Source organism: Hippocampus comes, unplaced genomic scaffold (assembly GCF_001891065.2).
Source record: "Hippocampus comes isolate QL1 unplaced genomic scaffold, H_comes_QL1_v1.1 scaffold22, whole genome shotgun sequence".
NCBI lineage: Eukaryota > Metazoa > Chordata > Actinopteri > Syngnathiformes > Syngnathidae > Hippocampus > Hippocampus comes.
Genome location: NW_017806175.1, coordinates 6,369,621 through 6,390,116, shown reverse-complemented (window position 1 = coordinate 6,390,116; position 20,496 = coordinate 6,369,621). Strand labels below are relative to the sequence as shown.

At 43.3% G+C, this 20,496-nt stretch overlaps 3 protein-coding genes across 4 annotated transcripts in view; all 3 read left to right on the top strand.

Annotated features, from left to right (window-relative positions):
- The window catches only part of ryk (receptor like tyrosine kinase), a 19,807-nt gene extending 15,826 nt beyond the window's left edge, over window positions 1-3,981 (top strand). For both annotated transcript variants that reach the window (XM_019897188.1, XM_019897187.1), the window contains 4 exons: window positions 812-921; window positions 1,003-1,162; window positions 2,012-2,148; window positions 2,701-3,981. In XM_019897188.1, the coding sequence (XP_019752747.1) occupies window positions 812-921; window positions 1,003-1,162; window positions 2,012-2,148; window positions 2,701-2,812 (519 nt within the window). In that variant the 3' untranslated portion in view covers window positions 2,813-3,981. The remainder of the gene's footprint in view (window positions 1-811; window positions 922-1,002; window positions 1,163-2,011; window positions 2,149-2,700) is intronic.
- Window positions 3,982-5,677: 1,696 nt separating this feature from the next.
- slco2a1 (solute carrier organic anion transporter family, member 2A1) lies at window positions 5,678-18,565 on the top strand. Its single transcript, XM_019897279.1, has 14 exons — window positions 5,678-5,792; window positions 10,125-10,262; window positions 11,079-11,241; window positions 12,146-12,358; window positions 13,142-13,240; window positions 13,329-13,474; window positions 13,962-14,028; window positions 14,768-14,932; window positions 15,054-15,258; window positions 15,435-15,582; window positions 17,132-17,295; window positions 17,383-17,447; window positions 17,557-17,677; window positions 18,026-18,565. The coding sequence occupies exons 1-14, from the start codon at window positions 5,772-5,774 to the stop codon at window positions 18,144-18,146; spliced, it is 1,836 nt and encodes a 611-aa protein (XP_019752838.1). The 5' UTR covers window positions 5,678-5,771; the 3' UTR covers window positions 18,147-18,565.
- A 599-nt stretch (window positions 18,566-19,164) lies between these two features.
- The window catches only part of rab6ba (RAB6B, member RAS oncogene family a), a 14,085-nt gene continuing 12,753 nt past the window's right edge, over window positions 19,165-20,496 (top strand). Inside the window, exon 1 of the mRNA XM_019897288.1 lies at window positions 19,165-19,558. Coding sequence (XP_019752847.1) covers window positions 19,489-19,558 — 70 coding nt within the window. The 5' untranslated portion in view covers window positions 19,165-19,488. The remainder of the gene's footprint in view (window positions 19,559-20,496) is intronic.

The following is a 20,496-nucleotide window of genomic DNA, read 5'->3' as shown; positions in this document are numbered from 1 at the left end:
TACACCCTGAACTGGTCGCCAGCCAATCGCAGGGCGCGCACATGGCCGAACAACCGTTCATGCTCACGGTCACACCTCGGGAAATTTTTAGAGCGTTCAATGAGCTGTGCATGTTTTTTGAAATGTGGGAGGAAACCGTAGAGAAACCCCCCGCATGCACGGGGGGGGGGCATGCAAAATATATTTTGAAACTTTTGACGTTCAAAATGATGTTATGAGGACCATGTACAATTTGGTGGTGACCAGTTTATAATAGTTGTGGATTTGTCCTTGTAATTTGTGTTTTTTTTTTTTTTTTATTAAATTCGGTTGAGCTATTTGGACAACGCTTCAAGGTGTGCTCCAGGCTTCCCCCGCCCCCACCACCGCCACCGCCACTGTCGCCTACAACAACGCCAAAAATATCTTGCTCTTTTCACTCCGAAATCAGTCCACCATTATCTGGCCGTCTGACATCACGGTGGTGCTGTGCCCAGTCTGAACATTTTTCAGTCCGGGCAACACAAACAGGATACAATGAATGGTTTCGTTGATGCCAACACTGTGCTTTACCATCTGCAAAGTAAGGAATCGTGAAGTAGCACTCCAACATAGTGCAGTACAGTGCTGGCAAATGTGGGCAGCAAAAAAATAAAATAAAATAAAGGGCAGACTGAAAATGGAGTATTTTGCACTCCCCTGTTCTAAATGATTAATTCCACCTTTTTAACTAAAAGGGAAATGAGGGCACTATGACACCAAATGTCACAGTCAGTCGCTACCGTGTGTTTCCTGTCCTCAAGCGCTGTGTCCTCCCCTCACTTCCTGCCAGGCGATCTCCCAGCAAGACCTGGTCTACATGGCCATACAGATCGCGTGCGGAATGAGCTACTTAGCCCGCCGCGAGGTCATCCACAAAGACCTCGCTGCCAGGAACTGCGTGTAAGTGACCGTCGACGGCCGCCAAAATAACCTCCCGCAAATGATTTTCTCCTGAACCTGGGTTTTCCCCGCTCCCGACAGCATCGATGACAACATGCAGGTGAAGATCACGGACAACGCCCTGGCCCGCGATCTGTTTCCCATGGACTACCACTGCCTTGGGGACAACGAGAACCGGCCCGTGCGTTGGATGGCTCTGGAGAGTTTGCTCGACAACGACTTCTCCAGTCCCAGCGACGTGGTAAGAACACTTTTTGGGTTTGAAATGCACTGGCTTCCACTAACAATAGGGTTGCGAAGAGAGAGGTGCTAATTTATAGTGTAGCCAACGGTGACTCCTCATTTATTGTGTGGGGGTACTTTCGAGAGCCCAAAATCGCCGTCCGCCGATGCCTGCTTTTTCGCCGACAGTTGAGTTTCAGGGAGAAGTCCAGACGAGAAGATTCTCAAGATGCCACGCGCGGCGTGACTCATTTAAATACAGCGTGCACTCGGTTGTTTATGATACCGAGCTGGAACACTCTGGTCTTAACTTCCTTGACTTAAGATGTTGCTCTTTTACGTAATCACTGGCCCAAGTCTTCACTGACGTCTTAAAATGAGCCAATAGGATGCGAAGAGTATCTGACTAGTCATCGTTGACTGCGTCTTCTAACAAAAGGTGATTTTTGCTCGCAGTCCAAATGTAGTACGCGGCGGTGAATCACGCCAGCGTGTCCTCGCACGCGCTGTTTCTTGGTTTCGTAACAGCAACTACATGCTGGCTGCAAAAAAAAAAAAAAAAAGTTCATGATAGAAATACTCTGAATGCATCCAAATATTCTATTAAAAATCAAACAACATAAATAAATATCTGTTTTTCTTATTTTGGATTCAAATTTTTGGTGTATTTTGGGGAGGGGTCTGGGGGGGGGTATTGCATCTCTCTTGTAGTTTATTGAAGCAAATGACCTCATTCACTTGTTAACAGCCTCCCTGTCAAAAAGTCATTTCTCCTGCATGTAAAACGATTGCTTCCATGTATTGTTTGTTTCCCCGGATTTCCATAAATGATTTAAATAATCAATCTTCTCCCCCTCCCCCGGCACAGTGGGCTTTCGGCGTGACGCTGTGGGAGCTGATGACTCTGGGCCAGACGCCGTACGTCGACATTGACCCCTTTGAGATGTCGGCCTACCTGAAGGACGGATACAGGATAGCGCAGCCAATCAACTGTCCCGATGAACTGTGCGTACCAACAATCCACTCAGTTATAGTTTCCTCCGCATGGGAGTTTTCTACAGGTTTTGATCACTTAATCTGGATTTTTCCTTTTTCATGAATATGCGGTGAACCTTGTCATGTTTTTTTTTTAATTTTTTTTTTTTCTGATAATTTATTTTAAATTTTAGCCTCAGGTCTCATATTATCCTCAAACTTCTACACAACCAACCAGAAATTACATAATAATGAAAAAAAGGCACGTTACCAGAACTCCAATGTTTTTTTTTTTTTTTTTTTGGGGGGGGGGGCTCTGAATCTCCCCCCCCCCCTCCGAGTTATTTATTTATTTTTACTTGTGATTGTGGCGGCCTTAACAACATTCCGTGTGTTTTGACTGAAATGAAAATCGATCGGTGAGGCGTGCAGAGATTTCCTGCCAAGCACAAAAGGTGACGACGCTTACTGTCCCAAAATATTTCAGGCCGCCACCAAATGAAACACACACCCACACGCCACTTCCTGTCGCGTGTGCCCCTTTTGCCGAGGTCATCCATCCTTTGCCCGTTTGTGTTGCAGGTTCGCCGTCATGGCGTGCTGCTGGGCTCTGGACCCCGAGGAGAGACCCAAGTTCCAACAGCTGGTCCAGTGCCTCACAGAGTTTCACGCCGCCTTGGGTGCTTACGTGTGAAAGCCTTTTGAATCCTACTTGTGCCTTATCAAAGAAAACCAAATGGAGGCTGGTGACTTTTTTGCATTTTTGTACAGGTCTTTTTATATCTTTTTACAGCATAGCAAATATTTTTCCGTAGGATGTTTTCCCACACCAGGACTCTCCCGACGGGAATTTTTTTTTTCCACCAACATTCACGTGCCGTGTTTTAAAGGCACTTTGGCGTTCACTTGTATATGTACTGTAATCCCATTAAGACGCAACAAGCGCGGTACACCGGCGAGAAACTCGAGCACGCTTTTCTTTGTGTGCCGCTATACTTACGATGCCATCATTAAGCATCGGTCGCTTTCACATGGTCGGGATTTTTCCATGCTTTGGGAATTGGAGACAAATTCAGCCTGGCAGGCATCGGACGGAGTCTCAAGAGCCGTAACAGAGGCAGGACGCCGCCTGTGTAGAAGATCATTCAAGCCAATGAAATGTAAAAGCCGGCATTTTTTTGGGGCATTAACCTTTTCATGCGCCAATAATGATAACCTGTAACCTGATAACATGGTGAAGTGTCCACTGTCGTAGCCGCTGTCCCTGAAAGGGTTAATGAGGGGAACAGACTCACACGAGTTTGTAAATTTGCAGAGTACCCGAGCCATAATAGAGGCGGGGCAACCAAAAATTTGCGCATATAGTTGACTGCCTTGAGAAGATTTCTGACTCTTTGACAGCTTTTGTTTCAGGATGAGTTTTAGAAAGAGGCCAATGACTGTAAAAGATGGCGGCATTTTCTGCCAGGTCGAAGTCATTTCATGCCTTCAGAGGGTAATATCAGAGGCAGGACACTAATTGTGTTGAAGGGTATTAGGGTGAGGGTATGTCTGGGATAAATTCTTGTTACGGTTCTGATGCATTTTTTCCCCCATCAGGGGGTCGCTCTGTGTGAAACAAGGTTTGTCGGCCACATTCTCTGCCAAAGGTACTAGGGTCTTCCCGATGTTCCAGGTTCATCATTTTTTTTCGCCTGGCATTTAACACCACCCATCACAGGACTCATTGATCTTCACAAATTTGTCGGCATTGTCAACATCCTTTGATCTTTTTTTTGGGGGGGGGGGGTTTACTGTCGCTGCATGTCGAATGATGGTTCTTGAATTCATTCATTCACGATTAAATGTTCTTTCTTTAATGTATTTTCCAACTTTTTGGTCTTCAGACAAACCAGCTTATCATCTTTCCCCATTAGTGTACGTGCGTGCATGTGTGTGTGGGTGCGTGTGTGCGTGCGGGTGTGTGTGTGTACACGGGGTAAAATAACTGCTGCAGACCAGGCATTCTTGGCAAATTTTCCAAAGCTGTCTTTTCCTTGAATTTGTCCGATCGCTTCCATATTTTAACCACATACAGGCACTGTCCAAATATGGTCAATTTCATTTATTCCCGCCCAAAATTAATACTATTGGTGTGGCCTCATGCCATCTGTCATTATTAACCAATTTGGAGTGTTGAAAACATCTTGTGAGCAAATCTATGAACTATCTTGAACATTTGAACCCTCTGTGAAGTGAAAATATTTCGATTTGAGCAGGCCTGTTTTGTTAAGAAAAGAATTGCCGGGCATCAGTGAAGCGGCCAGCCACGAAGGTAAGGCACGTACAGATTAATTTCCGCCTATTCTACTGCTCTAAGACCTTTGGAAACGTTGGTAAGATGACGTAACCACTGTCGCTTTCTTTTGATGATTTTCCACAACACTTGGAATGACATGTCTATCATACTCAAGTCAGGGTTTTTACTGTATATAAAGTAGGCAGCCTGTGGTGGCCTGCATAAATTAGGGCCACCACAGCCTTAAAAGCTACTTCATGTAACTTATCTGTTGCCAGTGAGATACCAGTTTGCATTTAGAATGACAGTTACGACATTGTATCAGAAACAAGTTGAAACCACCAACCAATTTTCTTTTCAACTGCCAAGATGTCAATCAGAATGCTGTGTTTAGACAAGCGGGGCTGCATCGAACATATTCTTGTCAAGAAACTTTTTGGGTTGACTTCCCCTTTAAAGATCAATAGAATAAATCCACCACCTCTGCCTCAAGTTAACCTCAAGAGACCCATAAAGGAAGTCTCAAAAAGCCATTTTGGCTTCCAGTTGACAGTCAATTCTTCAAACGTTATCAATAAGTTACATTCCACATGCAGAAATTTTGCTTGGCTTGCTCACGAGTCCTTTTTTTAGAACACCAGAGAATTGTGAGCCACGCCAAATACTTTCACTGGAATTTTGCAACGTCCATCACCATCAACGGAGGAGTAAAACTTTCCGTTTACTCCCAGACAGCTTGCACTGTCGTCAGACTTGGGATGCATCATCATACTTTGGTGGCCAGAGAACTTCCTCTTATTGGACTCCTTTCAAAGAATAATTTTTACCATTTAGAAAAAATATGGCTCTTGACTAACGACTGAGGTTTATATGGAGGTTAAATTCTGTCAAGGACACATAAATGTAACCTACACTGTACCAACCTCTCTCTATCCACTCCAGTCTCAGCTCTATTCATTAGCACGTGTTTCCCGCCTATATCACGTCCTCATTAGCTTCAATTATCCTGTCAGCAAAGTGATGTAGTGACCTAGTGAGCAAATAATTCACGAACAATGTTCCCTTGCATTGTGTCCAGTATACAGGCAAAAAAAGTTTGAAAATTGCTACTTTTTTTCCCTCCCCCTCCTCTGTCTCATTATCTCCACTCAACAGGTGTCGAACGTCTCCTCCGCGATAAACGGGGGTTGACATTGTATATGAAGCGCTTGTGACGCAGCCAATGGCCAGCCCACGTTATACTGTGACGTCATACGCGGGCTCTCACCGGAGGGAAAGTAAATAAAAGCTTCGCGCATGCGCACTAGCAACACACCGATCCCGCACGGTTCATTTGACTTCATTCCAGCAAAGACGTGAAGCGACGAACAGGACTATGATGTTCCGCAGCATTAAGGTAAGAGATAACTCTTATTATTCGTCCACTCAACGTTAGTAACAGATCAATTTTAACTCGCCTGGTAACTTATTATATTTGCAGGTGAACGTCCCCCCCACGTTGCTAATGTCAACATTTCTTCGACCGCGACTCGTTTAAGTTAGATATAAATGTATTTATTTATTTTGTATAATTACTGGAATGAATATAACGCGTGGAACTTACTTTTAGTCTTGACGAGTCAGAAGAATCAACTTTTTAAAATGTGAGCTGTCCATTTTAAAAACAACTCCGTTCCCCAAAACCTCAGATATAAGTTACTTTATTGACATTAATGCCAATTTCAACCATCCCTCTTGTAGTTAAATGTCCCGTACTGTATGTATTTCCACATTTTAAATGAATTATGCCACAAAATGATCCTATTAACGTCTTTTGTATCATATACTTATAATGGTAATACAACAGTGTCATTTCTTTTTAGCGCTTTAATAGGTTTACATGTAATACGAGATGTAGCAGTTTAACTAACATTAAAATGCAGTAGCTTGTTGGTCCAGAGTTTTATCAAAACGAGTCAGAGGTTTCATTCCCTGACGAACATATTTTTGTATCTGTGAAATGTTGACGTTTGCGCTTATTACAAAATAAGGAAACTACTTTCGTACTTGGTTGAAAATGTAAACACATCAAAATTGGTCTTCAAATCACTTCTCAAAGTGTAATAACAAATGTCTCGAGCTTGAAAGTTTTTACAGTAAATACAAATTAACTGTACCTGGAGAGTGATTATTTTGTTTACCGAAAGTGGAACCACAGTTTGAGTACATTAATATGACGGTGGTAATAGGTTTACCTATTAAAAAAAACAAAACAAGATAACGTTCAGGGCGTTGTGATTGTAACCGGCAGGGTTGACTATTATGTAACACCGCTGTGCCTTGAGGTAAATGAAAAGCGATGCCATGAATCCAACCTGCTCCCCAAAAAAGCAACTGCAAATTACAAATAAAAATGACGCAGTGTACAATACCATTCAAAAAGTATGTAGTTTGCATTATAAAAACATACCGTCAGGACATGAAATTAAAAAGATTTACAACTGTTTTGTCACGCTATTTGCTTCAATTCAGGGTATTGACATCTAGACGTGTTCAACAATTTGGGACTCGCCCACCTTTTAAGGGAGCACAAGGTATTGAAACAGGTATTATTAAAAATAACTTATAAGTGGTGGCATAACACTTAATTGCAGTAATTGGATCAAGCCTGTGACTTCACCAGAGTGTTGCATTCTTAATTTGAAATTGTTTTCCAGGCCTTTACCACAGCCTCTTTCAGTTCTTGTTTGTTTCTGGGGCGTTCTCCATTCATTCTCCTCTTCAGGAGGTGAAATGCATGCTCTATTGAGTTATGGTCCAGTGATTGAAAGACTCTTCAGTCCCCCCCGAAGTCCTTTGTTGTGTTGGCAGTGTGTTTTGGGTCATTGTCTTGTTGCAGAATGAAGCTTCTCCCAATTAGCTTAGATGCATTTTTCTGTAAATTGCCAAACAAAATGTGAACAGGACTATTTGAATCAGGTGTGTTGCAATAAGGAGAGATGGAAACCATGCAGGACGACGGCCCTCGGGACCAGAGTTTGACACCTACGGTTTAGGCAAATTTTTTTTCAATATGCAAAAAAAAACAAAACGAGAAAAGGAATTGACCTTGCCATTGCAATACTTTTGGAGGGGACTGAATACATAACATTTATTGTATAAATGCGTCATGTTTTTCGATAAATTTTGCATAAGTTTTGACCCCCGGTGGCCACAATATTCATTTTTTTAGCTAAATAAAAATGAAAATATTAACATTCATTTTAAAAAAGTGTCAAGAAAAAAATCTCCCATTTACAGTTGGCTTGTATCAGTCTTGTTGGTCACATTTTTCCGGACTCCTTCAAATAACTTTGAGATCATTTGTCCAATTGCTTCTCAGTTTGAATCACACACACTTCAACAGATGGTTTGACGCTGAATTGTGAAGTCATTGTGTTCCACCACTGCACCGAATTTGATGACTCACCATAAAACATGTCATTAAAATCAATTGTGCAATTCATTTTTGCACTTTTGACAACTGGATGATTTTTTTTTTTTTTTTTGGATGTGCTTTGTTGTATTGCCCGGCAAAAGATAAGTTGCTGCCCGTTTCAATTTTTTTCCCTCGGCGGGGGGGCTTAGACGTGACACCCTCAGCCACCCTCCTTGCCCCTTGTTTTGGGATGAACACCTTGGCCCACTAGCTACTGTTTTTCAGGGTTGGTTCCGAGTGATGTTTGTCGGAGATGTATTTATTTTTTTGGGAGGGCGCGGTGGTTTTGGATCCAAAGTGTAAAAAGTTTGAGAACGGCTGCTCTGTGCCCTACCTGATGAATTTGCACTCCACAGCCCCTTTCTGTTGTGTTTTGATAATGGGAGTAGTTCTGCACCAAGTGGAGTCGCTTTTGTGCCATAACTTTGTTTATTCATCCCCTTTTGCACCTCATAATAAATCCATCTTTTCTTGCCTCCAGAACACAATGTTCATTCAGCACTCTCTATTTGCTCAATTCCATTGGCACATTCTGCGGCGTGCACGTGCGCTCGCGCTCGCACACACACACACACACACACACACACACACACACACACACGCACACACACTAAGCAGGATTGCAACATAAATTCTTCACGGATATTTCCGTCACCACCATTGTAGAAGACAAAAGGGAATGACAGATTGAGATTGATACAGTTATAACAACAGGTACACCATCTAACGATTTCCAATCCAAGATTCGAGCTAGCTAGCTAGCTAGCTCTATCTATCTTTCTATATATGCTCACCCTATCTGACACTTTGGAAATCAATGACACTTTATAGTCTTTCAACGAAATGTTTTTGCAAACAAGAGACAAATTTTCAGACTTCCTGACCTCGGTATCAAGTCTCAAATGAAGCCAACGTTTATCGGGACGGTATCATCGGGACTTGAAATTAACATAAATTGATGTCAAGTAAATTACAATCTGTTGCCGCACCCAACAAAACCGTTTCCACAAGCATGGTCGTCGTTGAAGCGAAGTACGTTTTTGCAGGCATCAAATACAATTTGCAGGTGTCAAACTCGAGGCCCGGGGTCCCGATCTGGTCCGCCACGTCATTTTATGTGGCCGGCAAAAGCAAATCATGTGCGTCAGCTTGCACGATCCTTGCTAAAAATCTGTCCCGAAATGGTCGCGTAGTAAGTAAAGTGTAGATTCTGCCATCGTTTTGTTGCCCCGTTTACACTCACCTGAACAATAAACGAACAAACTACTGTAGTTGACCGATGTCAAATCTCGCAACCCATTAATTTGTTGTGTGCGTGGTTTCACTGTCGTAACGTTTGACCATTGTGACAAACGTAACAACAAAGCTAATTATTTTTCATGGCGATAAATCAAGCAGCTCGCCACCATTTGTCTAAAATGAACGGCACCGCCGTGGTGATGATATCTATCTTCAACTATTGTGTAGCCAAACGTCTTTCATGTCCCCCACACAATGAGGGGAGTTCATTCCGTGATCTGTCTTGGGAATTTTTGCGCGTTTCCTTTGTTGCGTTTTCTTCGACCATATAGGTCGGGTTCAAAGAACAAAAAAAAAAACAACAACAGAGATTTCCGCGTGGAAATCCACAGACGCGTCAGGCTCGCGTCGCCTCGTAATGAAAGCGTTTGAAACGGTCGCGCAAACTTCCCTCAATTCTTCCCGTCGCAGCAGGTTTGAAGGAATTATCTGTGCTGTATGTTGCACCTAGAGCACATTTTGACAATAAAGGTGACTTGAACTTGAACTTGAAAATGAAGCGCGTTCAAACAAGGGAGGACGCTTACCAGCTTACATCTCTCATCGTAGCACTTCAAGAATCAACACAAGAATGACATCGCAGCGCTTTGCCACTTGACTGCATCGTTCAATTCGAGCGGGCCCCTGTTGTCTTGTTCAACTTTTTGTTAAAAAAAAAAAAAAAAAAAAATTAAACACCCTTTGGATCTTATCGTTCAACCGGAAAATTGGGCCTGCTGTCATTGATTTACAACCGATTGAATCTACATCGGAACAACAAAGGAGCACTTGTGTGTTGGCAATTGCCATTCCAGGCATTTTGAGGCCCCGTTTTTACCGAGTGAACCCGAGCGCATCATTTGTTTGCTCACGGTTACCTCAAATCTGTCAAGGTTTCTCTCGACATCAAAGCTCGTCAAATATGATTTCAGGGGTTTCCCCTTTAAAACCTATTTTGTATTATGTGATGATTAATCCTACTGTTTGTCCAAGGTGTTCGTGCTATGCCACGGTCTGCTGCAGTTTTCCCAGCTGCTGTACAGCTCCTACTTCAAGAGCAGCCTCAGCACGGTGGAGAAACGCTACGGCCTCAGCAGCTACTCCACGGGAACCCTGTCCTCCCTGCACGAGGTAAGGGAGAAGGAGAGAGAGAAAGACAGAGAGAGAGCCAACAACAACACTGGCAATGCGAGCTGGCTTGGTTTCTCGGATGTACTCGTGACAAAAGAGGAAACGGAGAGCAAACCTCTGGGTCAGGATCGGATTTCTTGGCTGGTGAAGTGGGGTCTTGACTGTTTAATTGTGTTTGTTTGTCAAGTGGAGTGATTCCTACGCCCACTTGGGACCTGAATGTATCACGGAGGTTCAGTAAACGTTGGGCGAGCCTACCGTATTTTCCCCACTATAAGGCGCACCTAAAAGCATTCCGTTTTTTCAAAAGACGACAGTCCGCCTTATGAACCGATGCGCCTTATGTATATGGATCAATATTCTGAAATGTTCTCTTCAGCGCTTTGTTGCAGCTGCAGCGGTTGTGAAAAATATAAATGAAGCAGTTTTGTATTACCTTTAGCATAGCTCCATCTAGTGGAAGCATAATGCAACCGCAGCCACTATTGTAGCTTCTACATATGGTAACACCATATATAAGGCGCATCAGATTATAGGGCGCACTGTCAGCTTTTGGGGAAAATGGAATGTTTTTAGGTGTGCCTTATAGTACGGAAAATACGGTGCATATAAGTATTTGCGGTCGGCCTCAACTCTTCTTGAGTGTGATGACGTGAGCGCGCTTTGGCAGGCTTATTTTTGGACAGCTTTGTCGTTGCAGTAGTGTGCTGTGTCAAATTCTGAGTTGAATTCATTTCAAAATAAGGCTGTGACATTAAAAACGTGGAAAAGGTTCCGGATTGACTTCACGGTGCAGGTGTCCATCTGTCTGTCCAGGTGAGCAACTGCCTGTTGATCGTGTTCCTGAGCTACTTTGGGAATCGGGTGCATCGCCCTCGCCTCATCGGGATCGGCGGACTGTTGATGTCCATCAGCGCCGTCATGCTCGCCCTGCCACACTTCCTGTCACAGCCGTATGAATACGACTTGGTGCTACTGAGTAAGTGATTTATTTATTTTTTTTCAAACCTCAAAGACAATTCAAACACTTCTGGTAGTCCCGCTCGCTTTCACACAATGCATATGCACTCCCCGCATACATCCGTGCTGCAGATTGAGACGTGAGTTTTGCCATTCAAACATTCCTCTGTGACATGATTGTGATTCGTGTTGATTTTAAATCTGAAAATTCTGATTCTGACATGACTCTGATTTTTATCAACATCCAAGACATATTTCGTGACCAAAAATGGCCGCCAAGGAGCTGTAAGGGTCAAACAAGGCCTAAATGTTCAATAAAGTTTACGTACGTGCACTTGTAAGCATCGAAGGCAATTTGAGTCTTGCAAACGCAAATGCAGGGAAGAACTCATTAAGCAGTTTCCTTCAGACTAAGTTGACTATCAACAGTATTTAATTAATAAATGTCTGCATGCTGGGGGGTTTTGTCATCCGCCGGGTGTTATCTGACTATCTTCCTGAACCTCGATGATACACTCCAGCTCGACTTTGCATTAATTAGAAGGAAATTCATCATCGTGCCGCTATTATCTGACATTAAAATCACCATTCATTCGATTCGTGTCGCCTCCGGACCTTAATGTTCAGGAAGCTTCAGGAAATTAAAACAATTACACTCCTCACAAAATCTCAGGGATTTTTGGCATTTGCGTGAAGTGCTCGACTGCGATAGACGGTAAAAAAAAATTGCTGGAAAAAAAACAAAAATGGCCACTTCCCTCGGAGAGAGTCCCCGAAGAACCTTTCACCTTTCCATGCTTCTAACACGATATTCAAGTGTTCGCTGAGCTTATAGTGTCAACAGTAGAGAGACTGGAAGAGTCACAGAAAGGCACAGTATTAGACATGCCTGGAAATGCATTGGTCCCATCTCCTTTGCTCAGACCGTCAGGACATTTGCGACCTGCAGAGGAACTCCAGCGCCTCAGAGTCTTGCGGCCGGGACGAGAGCAGGCGATTGGCCGACACGCGCAACCTGTGGATGCTCATGGCCGCCGCCCAGCTGCTGTTTGGCGTTGGCTCAGTGCCCATGCAGCCCTTTGGCATCTCCTACATCGACGACTTCGCCGCACCGGGGAACTCTCCGCTTTACATAGGTGAACGACCCCGCGGTGAATCCGCGTTGCTGTGATTGAAGTTCCCGCGCACGGTTCATTGTCCACATGTCCCAACAGATTCTTAGTACAGGTCATGTTTTGATTGCCCTTGTTACACACGCGCCGTAGGTGAAAACAACTCAGAAATTGGAGAGTCTTCATTGTAATTTTATTGTAAACATCAAACATGAAAGACAGCAGTTTTGTTAAACAGTTTTGCACATGTTTTTGTTCACATCACAGAAAATGTCTGATTGAACCGAGCGAGTGTTTTATGAAAGGCAATTTGAGTCTCGTCGCATATTTTTGTCCACACTAAAGACATGTGTTTTTGACGATATACACCAGGGGTGTCCGACTCATTTTTGTCGCGGCCTGTTACTGTAATGAGGGGTTTGGTAACAAGAAAATGCTTACAGTATCACTCTTATTTATTACAAATGAGAATTTGAAATTTTGGTAGCTATTTTAGCAAGCAGCATGAAAGTTGCCATCTTTGATTTGCTTTCGTGGGCCACATAAAATGATGGGGCAGGCCGGATCTGGCCCACGGGCCTTGTTTTTGACACCTATGATATAGACTCTCATTGAACCTGAAGTATTCTTTGTACAGACACAAATTTGAATCTCCAATCAATCCAAAGTACGTTTTCATAAAAATCCAACACAATTTCGAGTCTTATCAAACCCAATGTCTGTGTTTTATATTGTATCCATAGACTGTTTTTCATCAAATCAATGGCAGTTTCTAGTGTGATTGAAGAGGTTTATTTTCATTGGCAGCCATCTTGTTTGCTGTTTCCGTGTGCGGGCCCGCTTTTGGCTTCCTGTTGAGCTCCGCGATGCTTCGTATCTATGTGGACATGGACAAAGTCGCTTCGGGTAAACGACATGATTTCAATATATGCTTTTTTTATACTCGCTGGACATTATTTTTAATGCTTTTATTTCTCCTTTTCGTTCCATGCAGATGGCGGCATGGATCAAGCGCTGAGTCCGGGCGATCCCCGCTGGGTTGGCGCCTGGTGGATGGGCCTCCTCATCACTTCGGCCTGCCTGGCGCTCACCTCCCTGCCGTATTTCTTCTTCCCCCGCACTTTGCCTTCAGAGGGACGGGTAAGAACATCTGAAGGGATTTTCCGCCATCTAGTGGTTGTATCTTCTCACTGCAAACGGAACCGCTTTTACTCTGCCTCATTGGCCCCAATGAAAAGCGTGTGGGAGGGGTAAAACTATTTCACTTTTTTTTTATATGGTTTCTTTTGATTGTGGATGTTTATCTTTTGTGGCGATAAACAGTTGTCTTCTGATTGACACTGTGGTTGTGGTGCACATTTGCAACACTCTGGTTTTTGGTTTGTGTATGTTAGACGTGTTTAAAAGTGTCTCATCAACAAGATGATGCCTGAAATGTCTCCTCCCTTTTTTTTTTTTTTTTTTTAAACCACACCACGCCGTCGCTTGCCAACTTTTCTGCAATATCTCCATCATGTCAACAGTCACACGCCTCAAATAATAACACTGCAAGGTTCATCTCGAAATGTTGCAGTTGTTCTTGTATGGAAAAAAAAAAAAACTTACTTTTACACTTGTATATTTCCAGATGATTGGAATGGAATCCACCGAGGACTTCAAGAAGCCTCACGTCTCTTTGTTCAACTTCTTAAAAAGTATGTCGCTTAAATTCCTCGTTCCTAAAGTATTTTTTTTTTTGTTTGACAGTAAAATTTCACTCATTTTGTTAATACATTTAAGATTGCTCATATGATATGGAACAAGATTTGCGTCAAGGTAATAATCAATAAATGTGGAATTGTTCATCTGTACTTTTAATAATGTGCTCCAAAACAACTGGAAAAATGTGTAGGAGTCGTTGGTTATAGCGTCTTTGGCTCTGAATATATTGGTCTGGCCCACTTGAGAAAAAAAAAATGGGTTGGATTACTAATATAAGATTGACATGCTTGGTCTATGTGAAGCTCTTCAACTCATTTCCACAAAGTTCCTTGGCAGCAAAAAGCCAAGAATTTTGTTGCTCTGGCTTGCTTTGTGTGTAATAGGGGGTTAGTTTCCCAAATAAAATCTGCGATGATGAATAATTGATTATGGCAGGGCTCACTGCATATTTAAACTAAACTAATTCGAATTTGCCTTTATCCACCAAAAACGCATACAAACATATCGTGATAATTACCCACAATATTGCGGGGAATGGGCGGCCCGGTAGTCCAGTGGTTAGCGTGTCGACCTCACAGTGCAGAGGTCGCGGGTTCAATTCCAGCTCCGGCCTCCCTGTGTGGAGTTTGCATGTTCTCCCCGGGCCTGCGTAGGTTTTCTCCGGGTACTCCGGTTTCCTCCCACATTCCAAAAACATTACTGCATCAGATTTTTGTTTTTGTATCCGCTCAGTGTTTCCCAGGATGTTCTTCCACTTGCTGCTGAGTCCCTTCTTCCTGGTCCTGATCCTGGCTCAGTGCTGCTTCTCCTCAGTGATCGCCGGCCTCTCCACCTTCCTCAACAAGTTCCTGGAGCGCCAGTACAGCGCCTCCACCGCCTACAGCACCATGTTGGTCGGTGGGTGTCAACTCGTCGCCTCACACCGTGGCGGAGGGGATAAGCCATGGCAGAGGTCTCATCGCGATCAGGAGTTGAGTGTAAACTGTCTGTACCCCGCACCCTCCGCCGTCCGCTGTAGGTGCCATGAATCTTCCGGCCGTGGCGGTCGGCATGCTGCTGGGCGGCGTCATCATGAAGCGGACGGGAATGTCTCTGAAGAACATCCCTCGCTTCTCCGTGCTTATGTTGAGCATTTCCACGCTGATGTGCGTGCCGCTCTTCTTCATGGGATGCTCCACGCACAAAGTGTCTCAGGTCAATCACTACCAGATCGGACAGCGCGGGTGAGCTGTCATCATTTCGTCTGCTTGAAATTAACTAACATACATGATTTCTTGTTGTTGACCCTCACGTCAACATTTTCTAAACCTCAACGAATCACATTGGACCTGCTTTTTGGAAGCATCTACGACCTTCGTCTTCAGTCTTGCTGAACCCACCGTCCATGTTTTTTGTGCAGGTCCCCGTCCAATTGCTACGCCAACTGCTCGTGTCCTTCCGGAGCCTTTAACCCAGTGTGCGGCTCTGACGGCGTGGAGTATATCTCTCCGTGCCATGCCGGCTGCACCAATTTCACCAAGAACCCAGACAACATACACGCAGTCCAGGTACAGTAAGTCCATCTTTTGGCAAAAAGAATTCCGATACATGCACACAAAATGGTGGAGCAATCGTGTGACAGCGTCTACTGGAGAAAAAAAAAAAAGGCAACCAGCAAAAACAGACTGGGTGGAACGAATGAGTGGTGTCGCTCCCTCAAACATGAAGATGAACCAACAACCTTGAGGAACACAACAAACGTGTGGATGGATAAAAAAAAAAAAAAAAAAATTGAGAATGACAGTGCACACAACATTGGGTACCAAACGTGCATATAGAAAACATTGTGGAACATTTACACACAGACAGCAGTGGAAACTATTGATGTACGCTTGCACTTCCTGACGAAATCTGAAACTCTCAGGAGCCCGAATCGATTCGTAAACTGCAGAAAAAAATAAAACCTTCGAAGGTACCGTTCATCGTCTCCAGCCTTTATTTGGATCACCAGCATCCTCATCATCCGAAATTAACAAACACGCGGAGGAAGAGAAAGGCCGTCTCTCCCCCCAACAGTCCACATCAATTCAGTATCGAAAAAATAAAATAAAATCCATTTCAAGCTGCATGTTCTATGATTACTGCTATAAATCCAAGCGAGACTTTTGCACCAAAAAACAAAAACAAACAAAACATTTTTAACATTGTCTTTATTTTAAAATGGTTTTAAAAATCTGACCCACAACTTAATAGGAAGTACTTCAAGCCGCAAAGATGGGCCAAGTTTAACTTTGGAAGCGCTCCATCTTTGTCCCACATTAATAGAGAGAGTTCAAACAAAGACTTGGAGCATCACTGGCATGGTGGTGAGGACAAAAAAAAAAAAAACACAAACAAAAAACAATTTTGTCATGTTTTTAATTACCCCGTAGTAATATTAATCATTCTTTACAGAGGATAAAGAATACAACCCTGAGCACATTGTTAATGGGGGGGCACAAACAACAACAAAAAAAAAAACACCTAATATAACACTACCATATAGTGTTCGTTAGCTCACCTATTGCAGTATGCCCTGTACATTGTGCATTAGCATTAAGCTAGCAGACTTTCATTTTATGTTTAGCTTGACAGTAAACTTGAAGTAAACATGTCCTACCTGATTTTGTGTGTGTGTGCGTGTGTGTGTGTGTAAAAATGGGTTCCCTGGATGTCAAAAAGAATTTTGCAAAGCCAGAGTTTTTTTGACAATCATACAACACTCCAGCCTCCCGTCCTCTTCGGAAACACTTGGAAAACATCACCGTATATCCGGAAATGTCGGTTTGGTGCAATCGCGTGTGATCATGCGAGTTCTCTGCCTCAGAGGACTTTGTTTTGAGTGCAATGGTGGGACAGAATCTTAATCTGTGTGGTGCTTTGTGTTGAGATTAGCGGACCAGACCACACACGCATATGACTTACACGGCTGATTTTGATCTTTATGTGTGGGGTCTGTCACAGATAAGGAAAAAAATAATAATTTGGATTTGAAAAATCCTTATGCGTGTGCCAGGCCTTAGAAAGTCGAGCACTGTTTCCCCTCTGTCTTCAATTAAGTGTTGTGTGTCTTTTTAGCTGTACACCAACTGCAGGTGCGTCACGGGCAGCCAGAGTCACGCGCGGCCGTCGCCCTGTGCCAATCAGTGCTCCCACCTCCTGCTGCCCGTCATCCTGATGCTGTCGGCGGGGGCGCTGGTCGCCTGCCTTACCCACAACCCCATGTACATGATGCTGCTCAGGTCAGGCCGCCACGGCCGCTGTCCGTCCACACTGAACTCAGAAACGCATGTGAGTGACTCACCCCCGGGCTTCTGTGTCACATTCAGGAGCGTACCATCAGAAGAGAAGTCCTTTGCTATCGGAGTTCAGTTTTTGCTCTTGAGGCTTTTGGGTAAGTCAGAATATATCATGCTATATGCTAATATCGCTAACTGATTATATCTGTGATTCAAGTAGGCCTGATTAAATTGTGATTTTTTTTTTTTTTTCTACATCCTCAGCGTGGCTTCCGGCTCCGGCGCTGTTCGGCATGGCCATCGACACCTCGTGCATTTGGTGGAAGCGCGTGTGCGGCAAGAAGTTCAGCTGCGGCTACTACGACAACGATGTCTTGAGAAACAGGTTAGCAGCGCACAAAAACACGGTCACGGGGGACTTCCGTAACGAAGGTGGGGCACTCGAGTGGGACTTGAGTCAGTTTTACAATTTGAGGACGTACTTGGCTAAAATCTGTGTGGAATACTTGACTTGACTTTGACTTCGACTTAAACTAAATGACATAACAAGCCTTGTTTACATTGGAAAATCTGCATATTCTGCGAAGGTTTAGTTGTCTCTTAGATCAGTGAAGAATATAAAAACATGTTCAAAGTGGTAGATTCCAAATTCACTGTCCTTATCTTTTACCTGCTCCTCAAAAGCTGTTCTGATCTCACATCCACGTGTCTTTCACCTTTGCTATTTTTGCAGGTACCTGGGCTTGCTGGTGGGCTACAAGGTGATGGGTGTGGCCCTGCTGGCCATCCTGGGTTGGAAAGTGCTGCGGACACAGGAGTACACTCTGGAGAAGAGGCCCGATGGCATGCTATAAAACATGCCACCCCTCCAACCCCCGCTTCCCATCTTAAGGTGGTAATGCTCAAAAGACCAAAAGGTGGCAATACCTCACAGCTTCTGCCGGACTTGTACAATAACATGTTCACTGCTGCCCGTCAGGTAGGTTCTAATGCACAGCCCATTAATTGTATAGCATAATATTTAAGTAATTATTTTTTATACTGTGTGCACGCTGTTCATTTTATCCACTGATTTCTTTTTTTTTCTTTTTTTTACTTGCATTAATCGTTCATTTTTTTGGTGCTACGTACCGCACATTATGCCTACTTTCCAATAAAACATGCTGTATAACAATCAAGTTAGCGCTAAGATTTTTTTTGTGAATTGGTATTGCTACCTATTAAGTCACTGGTAAATGGCTAGTAAATGAAGCCATAGATTGTTAATTTCAAAATACATACCTTTTTTGTTATTTATTTATTTGGGTTGGAGTGTGTCGATTTATATGTCCATGTATTCCAGATCAAAGAAAAAACTCAAATTTTAAGATTTGTATTGGACAACATTGGGGGATTTATTTATTCTTCATATATATATATATATATATATATGTTTCGTGAAAAATATATTTAATATGTGCATGTCCTACAGAAGTGCATTGCATCGACTTGGGGGTGGGGGAATCTTGATTTTCATAGGGGTTATTTTAGCTTTTTTTTTTTTTTTAAACAAAATTATTTTTGATTTATTTCTGACTTTAAACATTTTACGAAAAACAAAAAAAAAGTATATATTCCAAAAAACACTTTTTAAAAAGTTTGAAATTTAATATATTTCTAAAAATGAAACGTTTTTTATTTTCATAAAATAGTAAACAAGTTCCAATTAAGTGAATACAATACGCTTCTGTACATAAATAAATAATACTGTGAATAAACTTGTCATTTTGCTACGTATAACGTGGGGCGTAAACGTGAAACATTTTGACGTCACGCTAAATGACGTCACTTCACCATTCGGCTCAGCTCCTTCGGACAACTTCGCCTTCTGCGCATGCGCACAAGCCTCCGGGACGGGCGAGGAGCGGGGCGGTAAATAGTCCCCCACCCAGCACGGAGCACTCTCTGGAGGGAGCGAGCTTGACGTTTGGGTTTGTGCTGAGTGGCGACTTGTCAACGTCACGCAGTGAGCGACAGAGCGTGGAAGAAAAACTAAAGGAGGAGGAGAGAGGTTGTGAGGAAGTGGAGAGTGTGTGCGACACCGACATCGCTGCCTTTTTCTTCCTCAGCATCTTCATCACCGTCCGGTAGAACCGAAAGCCTAAATAGTCTTTCCCCCGGCGTCCACTGGCCGCCCTTTTTTTCCTTTTCGTCAACATGTCCGTAGCCAGTGACTTTGGCAACCCTTTAAGGAAATTCAAGCTCGTCTTTTTAGGAGAGCAGAGTGGTAAGACGTGACATTTTATTTACGCTTTCTGGGGAAAGTTCTGGATGTTTTTTTTTTTTTTTGCATGGGGGGGTTGGGGGTTGTCACGTGATGCCGATGCACCTGCCTGGTCACCAAGTTCATATTTGGTCAATTTCAAAGTAGCTCGTCAAATTCAAGCTTTCACAAACGTCATAGGAATTTCCAATGCTGTGATTTTTATTAGCTGAGGGTAACCTCAGGGCGTCTCTTTGAAACGAATGAACCATTTCAAGAGTGCTGTCATTCACTCTTAAACGTTTATGAGGAGCCAAAATGGACGGCAAGAGTGATGCGGTGAACGGAGTGAAGTTGTCTGATTGACAATGTCGGACACACCCAGCTTGTTGTTCCGTGGGAGAACTTGAAAAGGTTCTGGTCCAGCATCCTCTCTGAAAATAGGGTCCATTTAAAGAAGGGTTATTATGCCAGGATCCAAAATGGACCCCTGGTTTCGGCAGCTTCCTTCCACGAGATCCTCATTTGAGCTTCCAAGCTTCCCACGATGAGGTCATCTCGGCAACCAAAGCCTTCATGCTTATTAAAGGGCCAAGGATAACGACCATTGAATTTTACAAATTGTACTCTTTTAAAGACAGTTACAGTGGATGCTTTGCAGACAACCTTTATTTTGGTAAAATATTTTAAATTTAATTTTCTGGATAGAAGTACAGTAGTATCTTGATTGAAAGAAATGTGCACAAGTACATGGAAAACGTGAATTTAACACATTAAGATCCCGGATTGAAATCCACGTTGCCAGCTTTAAAACTGAATTGGACACGCTCACCAGTCGTTTACCGTGCCACCCCGAGCAGGTATACAAATATAAACAAATACTTCTTTGTCTTCTGACCAAGGCAGAGTGATCAAGTAACCTGAATGATGATTTTAGCCTTTTCTATCACTGTATGTGTCTG